The sequence below is a fragment of the Anastrepha obliqua genome, chromosome 2 (genome assembly GCF_027943255.1).
Source record: "Anastrepha obliqua isolate idAnaObli1 chromosome 2, idAnaObli1_1.0, whole genome shotgun sequence".
In the NCBI taxonomy this organism is placed as follows: domain Eukaryota; kingdom Metazoa; phylum Arthropoda; class Insecta; order Diptera; family Tephritidae; genus Anastrepha; species Anastrepha obliqua.
Genome location: NC_072893.1, coordinates 95,489,247 through 95,510,348, shown reverse-complemented (window position 1 = coordinate 95,510,348; position 21,102 = coordinate 95,489,247). Strand labels below are relative to the sequence as shown.

Here is a 21,102-nt window from a genome sequence, read left to right as displayed (position 1 = left end):
TATATGTGAACCTATTATTCGCTCAATTTAGTGCATTTTTGAATTTCACAAACTTGCATATCTTAGAGATGGCAATTCTTGAACCGTCTCTATAAATGTGACATAACATTTATTCTAACAGTCCCCCCAAACATAGTGTAATGGAGTCGAATTGCAGCTTTTATACTCCCAATTGGCATAACCGTTTCGTAAATGTCTAACCAGTGGCATATCACGGGTATTATTTTAGCTGGAAAAGTTAAAAAAACGATAGCTGGGCAACACTGTAGAATGGATATAGGCATCTGGCACACTCCACCATATCCATATATTACAAACAGCGGTAATCTGTAAAATCATACGGATTTTTTTGTAATTTGCATTATCAGTAAAATTTTGATTGATTACTGAAAATACAAGGAACTCTTACCAGAGGAGATACATCGTTAACATCATAACTGGTATCTATTTATGCTGTAGACATAACGAAATTCCCTCATTTGGACTGGGTATGCTTAAGGGGTAACACCACTGTAGAAATTTCAAAAAATTGATTTTTTTTTATAAGCTTAAAAAATTCTATGAACCTTTTAAAATACAGAACAAAAAGTTTTATACGTTACCGAAGTCTATTTCATAAATATTTTAAGCTTTTAACTAAGCGTTAGTGACTGCTACCTAACGACTTCTCCAAATTTCCAAACTTTAAACGCGTTTTTCTCAAAACACGTTTTCTGAAATTGGCACGCAGCATAACTCAAACAATTTTAAATATTTTTAATCAGGTTTTTCACTACGTCTGTATAATAACCTTCTTAAGAGAAGAGCTTAGGGGATTTTCAATAGATTAATTTAAACGATTGTTATAATTATTTAAGTGCCGTTTTTTTAGTCCAAAATAGTTTTTGGTTTAAAATAGTTTAGTCCAAAGAGTTTTTTCGTTCAAATGCTTGCTAATTCCACAAAAATAAATATTTTTTAAATCCCCTACGTGTTTCTCTAGCTATTCTTATCTAGATTAAGAAAAACAAATTTTCTTTGTTCCAGATTAAAATTTGCACCCTCTGTGCTGCGTGCCGCGGAGCTCCTTCAAGAGAAACCACATTACAAAAATGTCTCCAATGCCGCCATTTTGTAAACATTTTCGATCAAACTTTGTAGTTTTGTATTTTAGTATATAAGTAATAACTTCCCAAATCAGAGTGATTGTTTCTCCCCTCCTTCTATACAAAAAAATTCTTTAAAAATCGTGTTTATTTTACGCGTGTATAGTGGTGTTACCCCTTAAATCATATTTTCAACTAGTTACAATACTTCTACTACCGCCTTAATAAAGAAGATGATAAGTTCGAAAACAAAAATGTCTAAAAAAACGTTAAAATGTATCATCATTAAACTGGAAAAAGAAAGAGTGAAGTTCCAGCCTTAGGACGAAGCACAAATCTCAATTAAAACAACTACAGCAGGATAAAAATCCTTATTTCCTTTTTGTTTTAGACAAAATTTTGTATTTCCGCCCATAAATCAATTTCGCATACTTCTGATAAAACTTAACGGCAAAGAGTCTATAGATCCAACATATAGAAAAAAATATAAATAAAAAATAAAAAAATGCTATTCATTCGATTTTATTGTTTAAATGTAATTTGTTTTAAAAAAGTGTTTTGTGACTTGATGAATAAATAAAATATTTAGAAACAGCAAAACACTGTTTAGCCAATTATGAAAATTAAATTATATTATATTTCGCTGTGGTTCAAAGTTTCGCCTTACCTTTAAATATACTGGCATTGTGCTACAGTCCAATATAAATTTCTAAAACACTACAAATATCACCTCCATATATTCGTACATATGTTGTATATCAACCTCCGTCTCCACACTGGGTCCTTATAAAATTTAAGTGGCACTATTGCGCTGGCAAATATGCGTGCCCACGCTGAAGTATGCATGGATGTAGGCGTGTGGATGCAAATGTGTCAGCGAAAGTGCAGCTGACAGATTTGACGTCACTGCTTCTACCCCTGCCAATAAAACTTTCATGCAGTCGCAGTACTGTAATTGTATACATTTATATATTGAAGTTCTCCTCCACTCACTTATGGCATGTACAAATACACAGTAGGATGCATTTCTATATGTCAATAAAAATATGTGTGAATATTTGTACTCATGTTCATACATAAATACTCGTATATATCTTTATACTCGTACTTCTCTGATTGCCATTAGTCATTGTTGACTAGAGCCCACGCAAGTACTCAAATACGAACGCATACGTATGCATGTACATATGTAAGTTTGTACAAAGGTATATCTATTGCGTGTACTTAGCGGTCATGCAGAGTATACCCGTACATGTTGAAGAAATAACATATTAAATAAATATAGGGCACAACTTTATTAACGCTTAATCATAATTATTAATCACTCTTTTAATTTCACAATTACTTAATTTGGCACTTAACATCATTAAATTTATTTATTATGTTGGGAAATATGCTGTGCCGAGCCAGTGCTTCAAATTTTTTATTTTGATTTTCAGTTACGATTGCTCTATATTTGCAATCGGGTTATAATAATATTGCCAAAGTGTTGCTGGCCAGAAATAGAGATGTTGTGGAACTATCCTGACATACTTTGCTTATGAGATCATTGAAATCAGTGTAGTTTTCCCCCAAACAGCTACGTTTGCTATTGAGTATTTATAAATATTAAAGGAAACAGCTTGATAAGTGTAAGGTGAGGAAAGATCCAAATTTGTTTTTAAATAACTTTTTTATCAAATAAAATAAACGAATGATTTTGAGTGATCGAAACCTTTGTTTTGACCTTTACGTGCTCCATTGCTTGTCTGACTGCTTATTATACTGCAACTTTCTAGTTCACAAGAGTCAAATTTGATTGAGGGGCAACAACATTTGCAAAAATTATAAATCCTCTGGTAGGGTGATTAGTTTTACGCCACCTGGTATATGAAGAAAATACTATCAGCAGATAGAACTCCGCATTAGAAATATTAGGACCTAAAATAGCACTTCGACAAACTATATGTACTACATACATGCATATGTATTGAATATAATAAAATATAATAATTTATTGTACTTAAACTTCTTTTTAACAATTAAAGTTTTCGCCCAACTATTTTGACGAACTTGTACACACAGATATCTAAATTAAAATTAGCTGGACGCCTTTCATTTTTTATAGAAATACTGTCAGAGTGCAACAGTTAAAAAAACCCACAATCATACTTAAGTATGCATATGCTGAGCAAAGAGCACGCAAATTTAGAAGCCTCAGCCCAGGGGAAAATAAATGCAACATTAATATGGGGAAATAAAAACTTATCGTGTTTTTTTTTCTCGTAGCAGCAATAACTGTCCGTTTCATCAAAAAGAATGATGTTTTTGCCAATAAAGTAAAGCAGGTTGTGTTGCCATTAATTTGTGACTTTTATTTGACCATCCGGTAACCGAACCCAGAGGAATTATTGTGAGCGGTTTATTTGGATTTTAACGTAACGAAATCCGTAGCAATATATATTATATGCCCTTTTTGAGCATTTGACCGAGCTCCTCCTGTATGTGGCGTGCGTCTTGATCTTGTTTCACAAATGGACGGAACCTACAGTTAAAGCCGACTCCAAACGGCAGATATTTTTTTATAAGTAGCTTTTTCATGGCAGAAATACACTTGGAGGTTTGCCATTGCCTGCCGAGGGGCGACCGCTATTAAAAAAACGTTTCATATCATTATCTATTGGGTAGTCGAAAAAGTCTTTTCGTATTTCTAATCAAACTTCAACTCATTTTTTTTTATATTTATAATGAACTTTATTAAACCAAATATGTACCATTTTGGTCGACCAACTTTTGGACTACTAGAGACATTATTCCATCAGTGTAAAACTTTTGTGGTTTCTCGGCGAAAAACTGCGACAAGTAATATAATTTTCACAGGCTTCTCTTAAAGCCAAGTTTACTCCATTAAGGGAGTTCTGCATTGACCGAAACAAATGGTAGTCCGATGGTGCAAGGTCAGGGCTATATGGTGGATGCATCAAAACTTCCCAGCCAAGCTCTCCCAGTTTTTGTGGAGTCATCAAAGATGTGTGTGGCCTAGCGTTGTCCTGATGGAAGGCAACGCCCTTCCTGCTGATAAGTTCTGGTCGTTTTTTTCGATTGCTTGCTTCAATCTCATCAGTTGCTGACAGTAAAGTGTAGAATCAATCGTTCGAGCAGGCTGGAGCAGCTCATAGTGGATGATTCCTTTCCAATCCCACCAAACACACAGCATAACCTTTCGGGGCGTCAATCCTGGCTTTGCGACCATTTGTTGAGCTTCACCACCCTTGCACCATGATCCTTTTCGCACATTATTGTCGTATTTGATCCACTTTTCGTCTCCTGTTACCATTCGCTTCAGAAATGGTTCGATTTCATTTCGTTTCAGCAAAGAATCGCAGATGTTAATTCGGTCCATTAAATTTTTCACAGACAATTCATGTGGTACCCAAACATCGAGCTTCGTTTTGTAACCAGCCTTTTTAAAATCGTTCAAATCCGTTTGATGATGAATGTTTAGTACTTTGGCGATTTCGTGGAAGCTTATGTGACGGTCCTGATCAATCTTTTCCATAATTTCATCGACTTTTTCAACGACAGGTCGACCGGAGCGAGGTACATCTTTCACATCGAAATTTCCAGAACGGAAGCGAGCGAACCATTGTTGTGCTACACGAACTGATACAGCATCGTCTTCGTAAACTTCACAAATTTCATTGGTGGCTTGTGTGGCATTCTTCTCTTTTTTATACAAAAATTTCAAAATATAGCGAATTTCTTCATTATTTTCACTCATTCATTTTTGAACAGCTATAACTTTTTTTCAACTTCTCCGAATTTAATTTTTTTTAGTTAAATGAATCTTAAAATGTCACCTTTCCATAATGTGATTGGTAGCACTGGAGATAGATGACTCCAACGACATCTATTGACAAAATACGAAAAGACTTTTTCGCCTACCCAATATTACTTTGTTATGAAAAAGCTTGCAATCAGGCTACATTTTAAGCTAATAGCGGTCGCCGCTCGGCAGGCAATAGCAAACCTCTGAGTGTGAGGACATAAATGGCAATGGACATACGGGCCCTCCAAAATCAGTAGTCACCGAAAACTCCATTGATTCCATTGTTCGTAAATTTATCAAAAATAAACCGAAATCATCATTGAAATTCATGGAAAGGGAGTTGAATATCTCCAAAACATTGATTTATCGCATTTTAACTGATCATTTTGGCTTACGAAAGGTCTATACGTTTCCTTCCGCACAAGTTAACTGAGGACCAAAAATTGCTCAGAACTCAAATTCGAAAGACCTTATTAAAGAGGTGAGAAAAGACGCGAACTTCCTTTACAACATTGTGAAACGTGGTGTTTCCAACATTTACCTGAAATTAGGCGTCAAAGTGCCGAATGGAAGACTCCAGACGAGCCACCACCCAAAAAATCGGGTTTGGAGAAGTCAAAAATGAAGCCGATGCTCATTTGTTCTTACAATTCCAAGCAGTTCGTGCCAACATGCCAAACCGTCAATTTAATTTCCTATCTGGGCGTTTTGAAGCGTTTGTTGCATCGCATTCGTCGAAGTCGCCCTGAATACCACGAAGGGGGAAGCTGACGTTTATTGCATGATAATGCACCATCTCATCGATCCACTCTTGGGACTGATTTTTTTACTAGAATCGCATTTTAACTATCAATCACTCACCGTATTCGCCTGATATATGTATGTAGCTCTCTGTGACTTCTACCTGTTTGGAAAATTGCATTTGGCCATGAAACACTCTTTCGCAAAGCTTTTAGATCGCGCAAAACAGTGTATCGAGGCCAGTGTATTTGAATAAATAAACTCGAATTTATAAGAGCAAAGCTCCTGTCGTTTCTATTTCGGCTCAGTATTGTTTATTTTGGACTTCACCTTGTATTTACATTATTATCATTATTTCTTTACAGCATGCTTTTAGGCGCGTTTCCCGTCGGCGCCAAATCCGGTGCGAATTCAACTAACAACAATAAAAATGGTAAATGCAGATTTGTGCTGCTATGCGGTGGTTATATTTTATTTTTAGTCTTGGGAGCGGCGATGTTTTCGGCGATAGAAGCACCAAAAATCGACGCCATCTCGAAACGAGTGCAAAGTTTTCGAAATCAGTTTTTGCAAAATAATGCTTGTTTAAATGGTAAGTGAGACAATCCTACTAATATTATAAATAAGAAAATGTGTACGTTTGTGAATTTGGATGTTTGGAATGCGAAAACGACTAAACGCTTGTAATGAAATTTTGCACACGGCCATACTAGTATTGAAAAATGTGCTACTTCTTTGAAATATTTTATACCTGTTAATAAAGTTAAATTAAGTTACATTCATCCATTTAATCATATATTGCAACACAGGCGTCAAATAAACAAAGGTTTAAAAGAGCATAGCTTTGAAAATAGTTTTGAAGAGAATTGCCACCTGTTTGAAAAATTAACTTCGAGTCAAATTCATAAAATAAACGAAATACAACAATATGGCTGTCAAAGGAAAGTGATTTAAAAAGGCTTAGTTCCGAGTAAAGTTTTGAATAGGGTTGCCACCTGTTAAGAAATTAAAATGAATAAATTAAATAATGAATAACAAATAACTAAAATAATACAGTAGGGGTGCCAGGGTTAGAGAAGAAAAACAAATTTTAATCATCGAAAATCACTTTATTGTTTTTCAAAATATTCTCCATGAAGATCTATGTATTCACTTTTGCATGAGTTTGAACCTATTGTCGAAGCACTTTTGCCACTCTGAATGAGGTACCTCCAAAATATGCATTCTGAATGCCGCAACCGCCTCTTCAGGTGTCGAAAAACGTTGACCTCTCAGTTTGTTTTTTAAGTACGGGAATAAAAAGAAGTCATTCGGTGCCAAGTCAGGACTATACGGCGGATGACCCATTAATTCGATGTTTTAGGTACTCAAAAATGCAGTTATTTGAGCCGATGTGTGAGAGCTCGCATTGTCCTGGTGAAGAGTGATCCGTCTTTGGCGATTGGTTTTCCTAATTTCTTGGAAGACAACTGGCAAACAAATGGTTGTGTACCACTCAGAATTTACTGTTCTGCGTTGTTCTAGTGGTACGGTTGCGACATGTCCAGTTTTTCCGAAAACATAGGCGACCATTTGCTTGGAAGTGCTTCGTGCGCGAACAACCATACAGTCGACTGCTGTTTACTTTCGGGCTCATACGCGTAAATCCATGATTCATTACCTGTCACGATGTCATAGACGTGTTTCGAAGCCCCTCGATCGTATTTTTTGAGCATTTCCTTCGACCAATCGACACGAGCCTTTTTTTGAGCGATTGACAAATTGTGTGGGATCCAACGCGAACAAATTTTTTTGACAGTCAAATGTTTATGCAATATTGAATGTATGCTGGTCCCACTAATGCCTAAGATTGTCTCAATCTCACGATAGGTCACATGACGATCTTGCAATATCAGTTCGCGCACAGCATCAATGGTTTTCGGAACAACAACTGATTTTGGACGACCTTCACGAAATTCGTCTTGGAGTGAACTACGACCACGATTGAATTCACCATACCATCGATAAACACTGGTCCTTGATGGAGCTTCATCGCCAAAAAATGAATTAAGTTCATCCATGCAATGTTGCTGAGTTAATCCACGTCGAAAGTTGTAAAAAATAATAGCACGAAAATGTTCACGATTTAATTCCATTTTTTGGCCGAGATGAATCTTTTAAGTTACTGTAAACAACACAAATAGCGCTGGTATTTCAAAACGTTCTGAGTACGTAAAAGCCAAAAAATGTCAAACTTTGCGATACACCTGTCAGTTGCCAGATTGCAACACCAGGGTTGACAAATCCCGACATAAAAGGCACCCCTCGTACTTTAGAGATCGTTGCCACCTATTTGAATAAACCATACTGATTGTACAATTTTAAAATAACCCAAGCACTACAATATTCGTATCAAATGAAACAGATATGAAAAATCTTTATTTTTAATATATTTTGAAAATATAAACAAACTAATGGATTTTACGAGAAACCAATAATCTGATAGCATGATTCTCGCACAGCTCTCAATTTACACAATTTGCACGCAAATGTTGAAGACTAGAGTGGGAACAAATTTTTTTACCTCAATTTTTATGCTTTCCATAAAATTTCCGTATTTCAAACTCAAAAACTATTCGCATTATTTTATTTGCTATTGTAAATATGGACTATTAACAATAAGCAAAATTATTTAATAAAAGCACATATACTTGAAAGCACTCATTTACGAAAGTTAGCTCGCAAGAAACCCGCAAAATAAACTCTCAAGTCGCTTAATTTGTTGTTGTTTTCGCCATACGAATTTACCGCTAAGCGAGCAGAGAAGTAGCGAATCGAAAGCGGAATATTGCAGATTCCTTTCTAATAATGTTTCACAACAATTGATGGATAGATATCTTTTGCGTTTCCGTTTTCTTTTCCTCTACTACTGAAAAAAGTGATACGAACAAATAAAACTAAATTAAAATCAAATATAAACGTATATATATAATAGGGTGGTCCAAAAATGCATGGGAAAAAATTTATATTAACATTTTTATGCTGCCGCCCCCCATAATGGTAAAGAATGAAAAATAAAAAGACCCGTATTTTTTTTTTTTAATCAGACCATATTTAATGGTGCCGCCGGGGCTTTGAAATATCCCATGTATTTTGCATGGGAAAAAAATACTTTTTCGTAGATTTCATGTAAAAACCTGAAAAATGAATATATTTTAACCGGATACCTCAGTTTCTCTTCATAATTGGTCAGGGAATAACAACCAATTATGAAATAATAAATTTTTTTGTATTAACTATTTTTTATAGAACCCCAAAAAGCCCCCATAAAACGAAAATCTAAGAAAAAATCGAAAAACAATATTTTATATTACTTTTATGAAAATAGTTAATACAAAAAAAATTAATTATTTCATAATTGGTTATTATTCCCTGACCAATTATGAAGAGAAACTGAGGTATCCGGTTAAAATATATTCATTTTCCAGGTTTTTACATGAAATCTACGAAAAAGTATTTTTTTCCCATGCAAAATACATGGGATATTTCAAAGCCCCGGCGGCACCATTAAATATGGTCTGATTAAAAAAAAAAAAAATACGGGTCTTTTTATTTTTCATTCTTTACTATTTTGGGGGGCGGCAGCATACAAATTTTTTTTGGACCACCCTAATATATAAATATACAATGTATATATATATAAATATACAAATTACACAAGGTCGCGCAAAATTAATCAAGATTTTATATCTGAATGACTTTTTTAATAAATAAATAAATAAAAAAGTTTTTGACGTACGACGTCATTTGCAAAAATTGTAAATCATCTGTCAGGGAGAAAATTAAGAATTGAATGAATTGAATTGCATTAGGTTTTCCCCACCAAAATGTTTAAATATGTATGGAGAAAAATATCCATAAGCCAACAGTTGCGTTTAAAAGTTACGTGTATTTAGAGAAAAGTTCTGAAAATTTATTTATTGTAAACATACATCAATACACAAGAATTGTTCAAAAAACTTTTTATTTTTGTCGAAAATTATTTATTTAACAAATATTTATCTATTTTTTCCTTCAAACCTGTGCCAACGCTTTTTCTAATTTTCGAAACGCTTCTGATATGCGCTGTTTGGTATGTCCTTGAGCTCTCCAGTGAGCCGCTCTTTATCTCCTCCATAGTGGCAAATCTCTATAAAATGAGACGAAAAAAAGGCCAGACTGGGGTAAAATATTTATGAAAGACTTTTTTTAAAGTATATTGAAGCTTTTCTTATTTGGGCTCAATTTGATCTAAATTATTAAAAAAAACTCGTATTAAATTACATTACCACTGTTATATTGTCTTTATATATTTTATTGGCGCTTACACCATTTATTGAGTGTTTGGCCGAGACCCTCCTCTTATTTGTAGTGTGACTCTTGAAAGGTCCGACTCCGAACGGCAAAGGAGCTTTTTCATGGCATAAATACACTCGTAAGATTACCATTGTCTGCCGAGGGACGACCGCTATTAGAAGCAACTTTTTCTATCATTTGGTATTTCATGCTTGGAAATTCGAACCTGTACACTTCCGGATAGTAGTCACGTGCCAACTAAGAGTCTACGAATTCCATTACCATTTATAGAATAATATAAAGATGCACACTACAAATAGAAGAAGGAGCTCGGCAAACAACCAACAAAGGATGAAAGCGTCAATTATATATAGAATTATATATACACACATCAGCATATACACATACATATATAGCCTATAATAAAAATTTAAGGGCGCATAGTTTTGTGTAGGATTTTAACCCAATATTTCTTACCTCTGTGGGTTGGTAAAGGGTTCAAATGTTTCACAAAACAAAACGGGTGTAAATGCAAACAATCCTCCAATAGATAAAGCTTCTGCTCAAAAATAAATTTTTTGTTTTTTGGTAGGACTGTTATAAGCTTACATGGCAAATTTCAGCGTGATATGTCACATAGTTTGTTTTCTGTGCTACTGTAAACAAGTCAAGCTCGAGTGTGTTCTTCGAATTTAATGATGGAAATTCAAGTTGAACAAAGAATTTGTTTGAAATTTTGTTATTCCAACAAAATTTCGGCTTCAGACGCCTTAAAAATGTTGCAGACAACCTATGGGGACTCTGCTCTATCGCGTGCACGTGTTTTCCAGTGGTACAAATCGTTCAAAGAGGGCCGTACATCGGTTGAAAACTTGCCTCATGAACGTCGTCCAGCAACATCAGTAAACGACGAAAACATCGGAAAAGTAAAGGAAATTGTGCTTGAAAATCGCACAAATCGCAAAATCGGTTAACGCTGAATATTATTTAGACGTTTTAAAGCGTTTGCGCGAGAACATTCGTCTTAAAAGGACGGAATTGTGGGACAACAAGTCATGGTTCTTGCATCACGATAATGCACCAACTCACACATCACGTCTTGTTCGCGATTATTTGAACAAAAATAATGTTAATATCGTTTCGCAAGCACCGTATTCGCCTCATATGGCTCCATGTGACTTTTTCCTGTTTCCCAAGCTCAAGTTGCCGCTCCGTGGAAAACATTTTGAGACAATTGAAGTCATAAAAGAGAATTCGAAGAACACACTCGAGCTTGACTTGTTTACAGTAGTACAGAAAACAAACTATGTGACATATGACGCTGAAATTCGCCATGTAAGCTTATAACAGTCCTACCAAAAAACAAAAAAATTATTTTTGCCATATGTCATCCGCGGACCGTTTTATTGATACCGTCTCGTCCATATTTGAGTAGAATGTATGTATAAGTTATTTACATGACAATAAAGTACCAACTTTTGCATTGACCACAATTAAGGAAAATGTATCAAGTGGCCAACACAGAAACGATTTTTGCAATATCAGTAGTTGGTTTTCTAATAACAAATTACTCAGAGTAATAAATTTGAGCTGTAAAACTACATACTGAGAGCATATTTTCAAACAAATTTCAAGAAGAGCACGAATGCAGATATCGAACTTAAAAGACGAGCAAACTCTCTCTCTTAAAAGTTATAAGAAGGCCATAAAAATGTATTTAAAATTTTATTCTTGTTTATTTATAAAAACTAATTGATTTTCAAAAGTTGTAAGACTTTAATCAAAGATGTCACAAATTTTTTTTTTTTGTTTTTTTTTCATTTTGGAAATCTAAAAAAAAGAGCTTGTCTCTCCCATACTTTTTTTATACGAGAATGAGTGAATGGTTCCGTTCTTGGGGATTCTTTGCTATAAACTAGTGTAATTTTTACATAATATGTTCCGGACGTGTGTAGCAACATAACAAAGAACTTTCGAAAAGTCTACCTTTTTTAACAAACAAATAAATACTTAGTTCTATAAAAATTAATGTCATATTCCGAATAATAGCATAACAGTAAAAAGGCTCGTCTTACGATGAGAGCACTTGAGCAAAAAATTCTACCAAAAATTATTGAATAAGTGCTCTTACTTTTACCAAAATTCTATATACAGATGTGTTAAAAAATATAGTAGTGCAGCACCTCACAATATTCATATTCATTTTTCTATATGTTAAACATTACAAATTAAACTGGTTTTCATATTTTTCTAAGAATAGCATACAAAGAAGAGAATAGTGAAAAGATACCGTTAGTTTTCCATTGGTTTGTGTAATTTCTTGATGACTTTGGCGAAGTGTACCGAAAAATAGCTGTTCATAATTATAGTAGTGGCTACATAAAAGGAAAAACAAAATTGAATAACTTCATTCAAAAATGATTTTTTGAGTTCTTCATACTCAATACAGTCTAATATTTAGTTGTATAGCCTTTATTTTTAATAACGACTTCGTACCAGCGGGGCACGGAATCGATAAGGTCCTCACAACGCTTCAAGGGGATTTGAGACCATTCTTCCTGAACCACTTGCCAAAGCTCAGCTTTGTTTGAAGCATTTGCATTTGCCACAACCCGCTTAACATCTCCCTATAAGTTTTCGATCGGATTAAGATCTTACTTGTATGTTTCGTATCGTTGTCCTGTTGAAATGTCCATTTTATAGGCATTTCCCAACTGGCATATGGTAGCATTGTATTTTGTAATATGTCTACATAAGCCAACCAACGCCATTGCAAGCCCATATCACAATGCTTAACTGTCTTCTTTGTCTCCTTTGGATTATATTCGGTGTTTAGTGGACGTCGTACATACTGCCTAGAGCCTGTTCCACCAAATAAAGCAATTTTGCTTTCGTCTGTCCACAATATGTTTCGCCACTTTTCTGCGGGCCAAACCAGATGAGCATTTGCAAATCTGAGTCGTTCTTCCACATGCTTCCTAGTCAAAACGGGTACTTTTCTAGGATTTTGCTCAATTAGACGACGACGGACTGTAACGTCACTGACCGAGAGATTCAATTCATTTTTGATAACTTTAGATGCTGCTGACGGCCTTATCTTGCTAAAGCGCATAATGCGTCTACCTTTGACAGCGGTTGTGTGGCGTTTTCTACCCCTATTTTCTGGCTTTTTTTAATAATGAATCGCATTAAATATCATTGTAGGTGTGCAGCCAACAATATTTTCAATTTTCTTGCTCATAGGCTAACTATCAAATCTCTTTTCTCACCCGTGCAATTCTTTCCCCTGCCCACTACAACAAAATATTGTTACAAACCCAATGAAAATCATTCACCAAAACATGAATTACTACATTACACTTACTATTGAAGTTTTTTTTTGTGCTAATAAATTATTATAATTGATGCTTTCCATTTCAATTCAACCGGGCTATTCGGGACATGTTCTTCGATTTCGATGTAACTCAAATATGTTGCTCTCTGGTCAAAATAATGAGACACGTATTTTTTTGTTCGCCCGAAAAAATTTTTTTTCAAGCTTTATCGGCAATTTTGTTTTTCGGTTCAAACTCGATTTTTTTTATTATTAAGAAAATTTTTTTTTAGTCAAAAATGAACCGATTTTCTTTTTTGCTGAATAAAAAAATATTCAACTACTTTTTTGCAATTGTTTCTACATGAAGTCGCTCGTGTAAGTAATTACGATCATTTTGAACCCAGAATTATTAAAATCGGTTAATTTTTGACTAAGTTATGGGCACTTAAAAAAAAATTTTTTTTATATAATTAAAAAAAATCGAGTTTGAGCCGAAAAACAAAATTGCCGATAACGCTTGAAAAAAATTTTTTTCAGGCGAACAAAAAAATACGTGTCTCATTATTTTGACCAGAGAGCAACATATTTCAGTTACATCGAAATCGAAGAACATGACCCGAATAGTCCGGTTGAATTGAAATGGAAAGCATCAATTGGTTTGCAACCACTCATACCAAACACTACTATAATTATGAACAGCCACTATTCGGTGCATTCATGCAAAAGTCATCAAAAGCTTACACAAACCAATGCAAAACTAACGGGACCTAATCGCTATTCTCTTCTTTGCATCCTATTCTTAGAACACAACTGTATATATTGTATATGTATGCACTTAATTGGTGTTAGAGAAAATATTCATAGTCAAGAGCAAATCTATCGTCTTCTGATTTGCTGTATTATACTATTTGTATGCATTTTTTGAGGCTCATTCTGCGGTTAATTTAATTTCAAAATAGTCCAAAAAGTTGAGAACGCCCTAGGAATGGCCGCCATTTCTACATATTTTTATCCAGCTTCACTACAAAGATGTGCCCTAAAAAACCCAATAAAATTATCTTGTCGATAACGATCTGAATTATAGTTTATATAAAAACTGAAGTGTTTTGGCATTTATCGACATTCGACTACTCTAATTTTTGTATCAATTAAAAACCTCAATTGGAATCAAGTCCTTCTCCACGTGGTCTTAGTTACGCAAAGGAGACCTTCTTCTTCCTTTGCGCCTGTCAACAGGTGCAACATCGCATACTTTCCGGACTGGAGCATTTAATCCCATTCATATGATATAATCAAGTCAGCGAATCCGCGCAAAGGTCTTTAAATCATCCGCAGAATCTCTCTCAAATACTTCAAGGGTCCTCCCATCGTATGTAGCCACCACCATGTTAGATGTTTCTGCGTCATATAATAGGCAAGTTTAACTCGAAATTTTCTTTTTAAGTGTGATTTTTTGGCATACTAGGAAAATTTTACTGTCGAAATCAAAAAATTGGCGAACGAAGCCTTTGCGAGAAAAGTTTATTTTTAGTATCGGTGACAAAAAAATCTACTGACCGGCCAACCGATAATAGTTTGACGTTTTAATATTTCATTTTACAGATAATATTTTTTATTAAATAACAACGCAAAATCTAAAAATGAAAGAACTAATACTCTGAATGATTGACCATTCCTTTGTAATTGTTCCACAACACGTTGAAGTCAGAGTCTACAGGTTCCCTTGCTTGTTCACGGTATTTACCTAGGCCTGACTTACTGACATCGCAAAATTCCTGAATGGGCTAAAATACGAAATAGACTTTCAGCGTAAAGGGTAGCCCCGTCTTAGCTGGGATCCAAATCATGCCAATGGAATATTTTTAGTGAAAGTGGTTTAATTTGTACAACAAATTTTCCCACGGTCCTCATTATGCGTTGCGGCGCCTTTCGGAATCACAAAGCCGGTATCAAAATAATCTATGAATACTGCAATATTTTATTTTCAGGGGAAGATACTTTGAATTTGAATGCCATAAACTTAAGGCTTTCAAAATAAATTCAAGGTGACAAATGCAGAAAAACGGTCGGTCAATACAAAAATCAATTGTTCTCACAAGGGGCTCTACTTCAAAAGTGTCGCGTGTACTGATACCCAGATGCCCCCACTGTTTGCTTGATAGCGTTCACTTTCTGACTAATGTTCTACATTATGGGTCATATTAAGAAGAACGATGACAAAATAATTGGCGTAGATTGGACAGAGCACACTTAAATATCAATCGGCAGGAATGCATTCTTTTGAAAATATTCTACATACTTGCATAGAAACTGATGCATGTCCCTTACCAGCTTCACGCCATCGTATTTGAATAACTCTGCCCGTTTTTACTTATTTTAAAGACTCTTTCTACAGTACAAAATCCAAATACCTATCATATTTAACGCCGTGACCACTTTTGAACTGCAAGATTCTTTTCATTTTATATTGGAGACGAAACAACACGGATGGTCTTCTAAGGTCTAAATTAGGAGTAAAGTACAAGGGTAAAGAGCGCGTCTTAACAGCGCCATCATTTTTAACAGTATCTAATGTAAATGGTATTACAAATACAATGATCTTGTTATAATATTCATTACTTTGGCATTGATAGCTCTTTCCTACTCGAATTCTTTGACTTCAGTAAAAGATAAGTACACCATATCCGGCCACGATAAGCTATGATTACCGAATTTTCAGCCACTGCATTCTAGACATTAAGTTAGGGGATCTTCAGCTTTGGCAAGAGCCGCGCTAAGTTCAGCTGCCTTATGATGTCAAATGATCTGCAAAGTACCTACAGTCAGTCTAATAGAAGCGTGACCCCCATAACTTGGAAACTATTCAAAAATGAACCGATTTTAATAATTTTGGGTTCAAAATGATCGTCATTACTTACACAAGCGATTTCATGTAGAAACAGTTGCAAAAAATTAGTTGAAAATTTTTTATTTTGCAAAAAACAAAAAGTGCGAAACAGGTTTTTTACTCAAAAATCCATTACTCAAAAAAAAACTCATTTTAGCTACTGGGCATTCAGCTTAATTGAAGTTTGAGGTGTCCTCTTGATTTGGAAAAAGTTATAAAAAAAAAATACACTTTTTGAAATATACAATTTCGAAAAAATTTCAATTTTTTTTTCTTTTTTGCTAAATAAAAAATTTTCAACTACTTTTTTGCAATTGTTTCTACATGAAGTCGCTCGTGTAAGTAATTACGATCATTTTGAACCCAGAATTATTAAAATCGGTTCATATTTGACTAAGTTATGGGCGTTTAAAAAAATTTTTTCCTTATATAATTAAAAAAAATCGAGTTTGAGCCGAAAAATAAAATTGCCGATAACTCTTGAAAAAATTTTTTTTCGGGCAAACAAAAAAATACGTGTCTCATTATTTTGACCAGAGAGCAACATATTTAAGTTTCATCGAAATCGAAGAACGCGACCCGAATAGCCCGGTTGAATTGAAATGGAAAGCATCTTTATCGAATTCGATTCTAACAAATTGCATTGTATGGGCATATAATATTTATTATACGCAATATATCCAACAAAATGTATAGTCACTATAAGCTGTAATGACTTTACATCTTCGAGTTATAGTTTGTGTTAATTTCTGCGCAAGTTGTGGAGGCAACCAGCACCAAATCTGTCGAATTAGCTTTGATAACTGTCTGGTCGTTCATATTTGTTTTCCTTTGAGTTTTTGATTAACTATTGCCCAAATATTTTCAATAGGATTGGCATCAGGCGACTGTGAAGTCCAATCCAACATTTCTACATTTCTAAACATCTTCGCAGCTGACGGTAATAAGACTTTTTTGGTAAATTCATCACAACTGCATTTAAATTTGCGGTAAACACAAATAAACGGACCGACCCTTTTTCGAAGAAGCGGACCCAAACATGAACCTAAACTGGATGCTTAGCAGTTCGTTGAAGTCGTGTCGATTACACTGGCACACAAAAAAACAAAGTTGTCTGTACACTGGGTGCCACCTATCTATGGCCATGTTTTTCGACCCGCTGAATACGAATTTAAAGTCAGTTTGGGCCGTCCAGCCTTCAGTTACTAGTAAATTGCAAAAAACCCCAAAAATTAGCGAATTAATGGTTTTCGTATGACATTTTGAGTACCAACATTTAAGTGCACTCTCGTAGGCCATTCTTTTTTCACATAGTGATTCTTTCTGTCTCTGCTATCACACAAACATAGATAGCAAGGATATTTTGTGAATCCTGTTTGTTGGCCTAAAAGAAGTGTTGCGATTTTGAGATCCCCGCAAATTTGCCATTGGTGTTCTGAATATTTTATCTTGTCCAATACAATTTCCAAATTTTCATAGGTCTCCTTAAGCTTCGTCGAATGGGCTATTGGAATTGCCGCTAATACTTATGTTTCCAATGTGAAGCAAGACAGCTTTGAGGCTTCTAGTTGATGAATCTATAAAGAGTCTCCACTTTCAATTCATCAACCAAGCTTTTAACATTGGAACAGTACACCACCGAGTTCTCATCGTCCTTTGTGAAAAACTTCCGGAATTCCTCTTCTCTATTCCGATAAAAGTAAGTACGATCGAAATTAGTATGTAACGGATCAAAATACATAAAAAATTATGCTTTCCTTAGATCTCAAATTTTTTTTTTTTTTGCCATACATCGAATTTTCGCTATTTTTTCGATTTGTTTGCAATTTACTCGAAATTGAAGGCTGGACGACCCAAACTGACTTGAAATTCGTATTCAGCGGGTCGAAAAACATGCCCGTAGATAGGTGGCGCCCGGTGTACAGACAATTTTTTTTTGTGTGCCGGTGTTATCAACAGTAACTATCAACAGTTGCCATCTATGTAACTATTCGCCCAAAAGGGAGATTCATCTGTGAATATTACATTTGCCGAAATTCGATCTGAATTTGCCTTAGTACATCCAAGCCTTTTCTTAATGTGTGATAATGAGAGCAGCGGTATAGTGCGCCGGAAAGTGTAAATTACTTATATCGCTATCTTAAATACTAATCTCTATTTCTGACTCATAACTGCTGAATAGACGAACAGCACATTGCTCTATGCTTTCGTACAGGCTAATAAATATTTCCCGCGCACAATTGTGGCATTTTTATTTGCTATACATTTGTGTACAGGGTGTTCTAATTGGTATATTTAACGAACCTCGAGCCTTAGTTAGGTTAGGTTAGGCTATGGTGGTAGTCGGTCTGCACGACCAACTCACTTAGACCTTACAGGTCCGTTGTGTTACCACTGTGCTGCACGGGAACCCCATTTACCTTCCTTCGTGGAACCATTTTGTGGCTCGTATGAAACGTAGAATTGATCCCAACTCCACACCAGACAACTCTGTAAGAGAATTAAAAAAGTATTTACCTAGACAACCTGCTCTGATTTTAGCTATCACTGTTTCTTCCTCTTCCTCATCTCTGCAACTTCTGCAATATTCAGAAAACTCCTAGTCTTGAGGAATGCCTGCCAAATAGCCAATGTCCGGTTAAACAAGCCACGACCTTCCTTCGAGATATTGTCTCTTGAGAGACTAAGCAATTAACCTCAAGCCCTGAAAATCATTTTTCCACTTTGGTAATTGTTCCTTTGCTATTGACCTGCAAAAACCCCCCAAAGAAAATTCATCGGCGTAAAACCACCTGATTTCGATTGGCACTCAATACCAACAAAAAAATTGCGCTAAACATCAAAAAGGCGGCCTAATTGGACACCCAATATAGGTACAATATAATAAAATATTTCTATATGTATCTTCACGCGTGCTTCTGTATGCACATATGTAGGTATGTGCATTATAGTAAATAAACAAAAGTAAAAAGTGCAAAGCGCAGCGAAAGTTCAAATACAAGCACAGTTATTGTAATCAGAGCACATTTCAAATCTCTGATTTCTGCATTCAGTTGATGAGCGAGCGACCGACCAGCGAGATTAACAAACCGCAAGTTAGACTTTCAAAATTCTTTCAATTATTTACAAATTCAAAATACTGTGCTGTTTTCCAAGAAAAGTTTTGTATACGTGTGTACGTGTTACTTATTGGTTCCGGTATTGTGATTATGCACATCATAAACCTAAATCACACCCGCTGGTCATTTTGATGATCATCTAGTACTCAACGCTCTTTGAGATTCCTAACGTGTTAGGACACTTAAGCACCGTTTATTCTGGGGTGTCACGTGCTTTTCCTCCGTACTATTCATCACCGCAAACGTGAATGTTGCGATGCCCTCGACAGCGTTTCGCCGCCGCAATGGCTACGAGGATCTGGATAAATGCAATCAATCATCAGAGGAAAGACTATCCAATAAGGTATATGCTGAGAGCCAAACACTTAGTCAACAAAACCGGCAACAGAAGCACATTTTCTCAATATCCGACACCACATTAAACTTTACGCCAACGCCAAATTTAAAGCCACAAAACAGACCTTCAAGCGTCCTGACCCAACAGCAATCACCGTCGCACTGCCCGCCAGGCAATCAATCAACGCTGAGTATCGGTAATGGCATTAGCCTTGGTTCAATCGTGTTGCTCCCTTCCCGTGCTCTCAGCGCCGCAGAAGATTGTGGTGATGCTGCTATGCATAGTTGCACCAGTATCAACCTTGAGCACTGTGCCACAAACCATGGCAGTGCTGCCGCCAAAAAGTGGGGATGTGTGCTCAAACAAAATGTTCGTTTGCTTTGCTTTGCACTCTTTTATTGTGTTTACTTAGCAATTGGTAGTGTTTGCTTCCAAATTGTCGAAACGCCGGTCGAGGAGGAATTGCGTAAAGCCGTGCGTCTATTGCGCGCCAACTTCTTGCAAAAATATCCACAAATATCTGGTAAAGTTGTATTTATGTAAAAGTATATACGAGTATATATATATATATATACATATATATATATTTATTTATTCATCCCCAAAGTTTTGGAGAGTTCATTCACGCACGTACGTGTGTGCATATATATATACATTTATTTGAAAAGGTGAACTCGATAGACTAGATACGAGTACTTACAATAACATATATGAATATTTGCTTATCAATGAGTCAAGCTTTTTTGGTGCGTTATCCCAATTTGTAACCGAACACTCGACAATTGTAAAAACAAATAAAACTCGGTATAAGTTAGTTTGTTGTTATATAGGTACATATGCATGTATGCAGGAATTATCTACGAAATAGCATACTTAGTCCATACTTAACTCAACTTAACTGACATTATTTAACTTAATTTGAGAATTTGGCAGCAATTAACGAACAAGTCACCTTCATTTTTGACACTTAATTTTACTTGCATTTGTTCCTGTTCCTTTTTGCTGACATTTTATCATTCGTGCGTGCCTGTATGTTTTTGAAAAAGCACTTATTATAAAAATTGAATTGGGACGCTGAAGGACAAGCCGGTGGCTAAGGTTTTTACATCTCCAACGCTATATGCCTCCACATATCTGCCATTCATTCTACCAACATATAGCCTGAGCAGTATCAATTTTCTATCATAGCAACAATTTCTGCATGCATTTATTTTCAATAATTGTTTTTTGAAAGATAATGGTTATCCTGTTTCTCCCACCGCTCTAAAGTTATGTAAAGCCGAAACTTAAATAGTAAAATCCACAAGTTCTAATGTCAATCTGACACCAATACGGGAGACGTTTGTAAACGTATAATTTGCACCTTCCCGTAACCCATGGATTTTTTCGAGAAATTTAAAATATAGCTATACTGCTCCCTTCTTTCTTCTTATCCAACAATGAGGTAAATATTCATTACATATGGCAAATCACCATTGATGTAATTTTTAGTCAC

At 35.3% G+C, this 21,102-nt stretch overlaps 1 protein-coding gene across 2 annotated transcripts in view; it reads left to right on the top strand.

Annotated features, from left to right (window-relative positions):
- LOC129238476 (potassium channel subfamily K member 1-like) overlaps positions 1 to 21,102 on the top strand; it is a 57,263-nt gene that overhangs the window by 14,964 nt on the left and 21,197 nt on the right. Inside the window, exon 3 of one of the 2 annotated variants that reach the window (XM_054873505.1) lies at positions 6,000 to 6,226. In XM_054873505.1, coding sequence (XP_054729480.1) covers positions 6,001 to 6,226 — 226 coding nt within the window. In that variant the 5' untranslated portion in view covers position 6,000. Of the gene's footprint in view, positions 1 to 5,999; positions 6,227 to 19,413; positions 20,131 to 21,102 lie in introns of those variants that run through there. The other variant, XM_054873504.1, reaches the window with a different exon arrangement.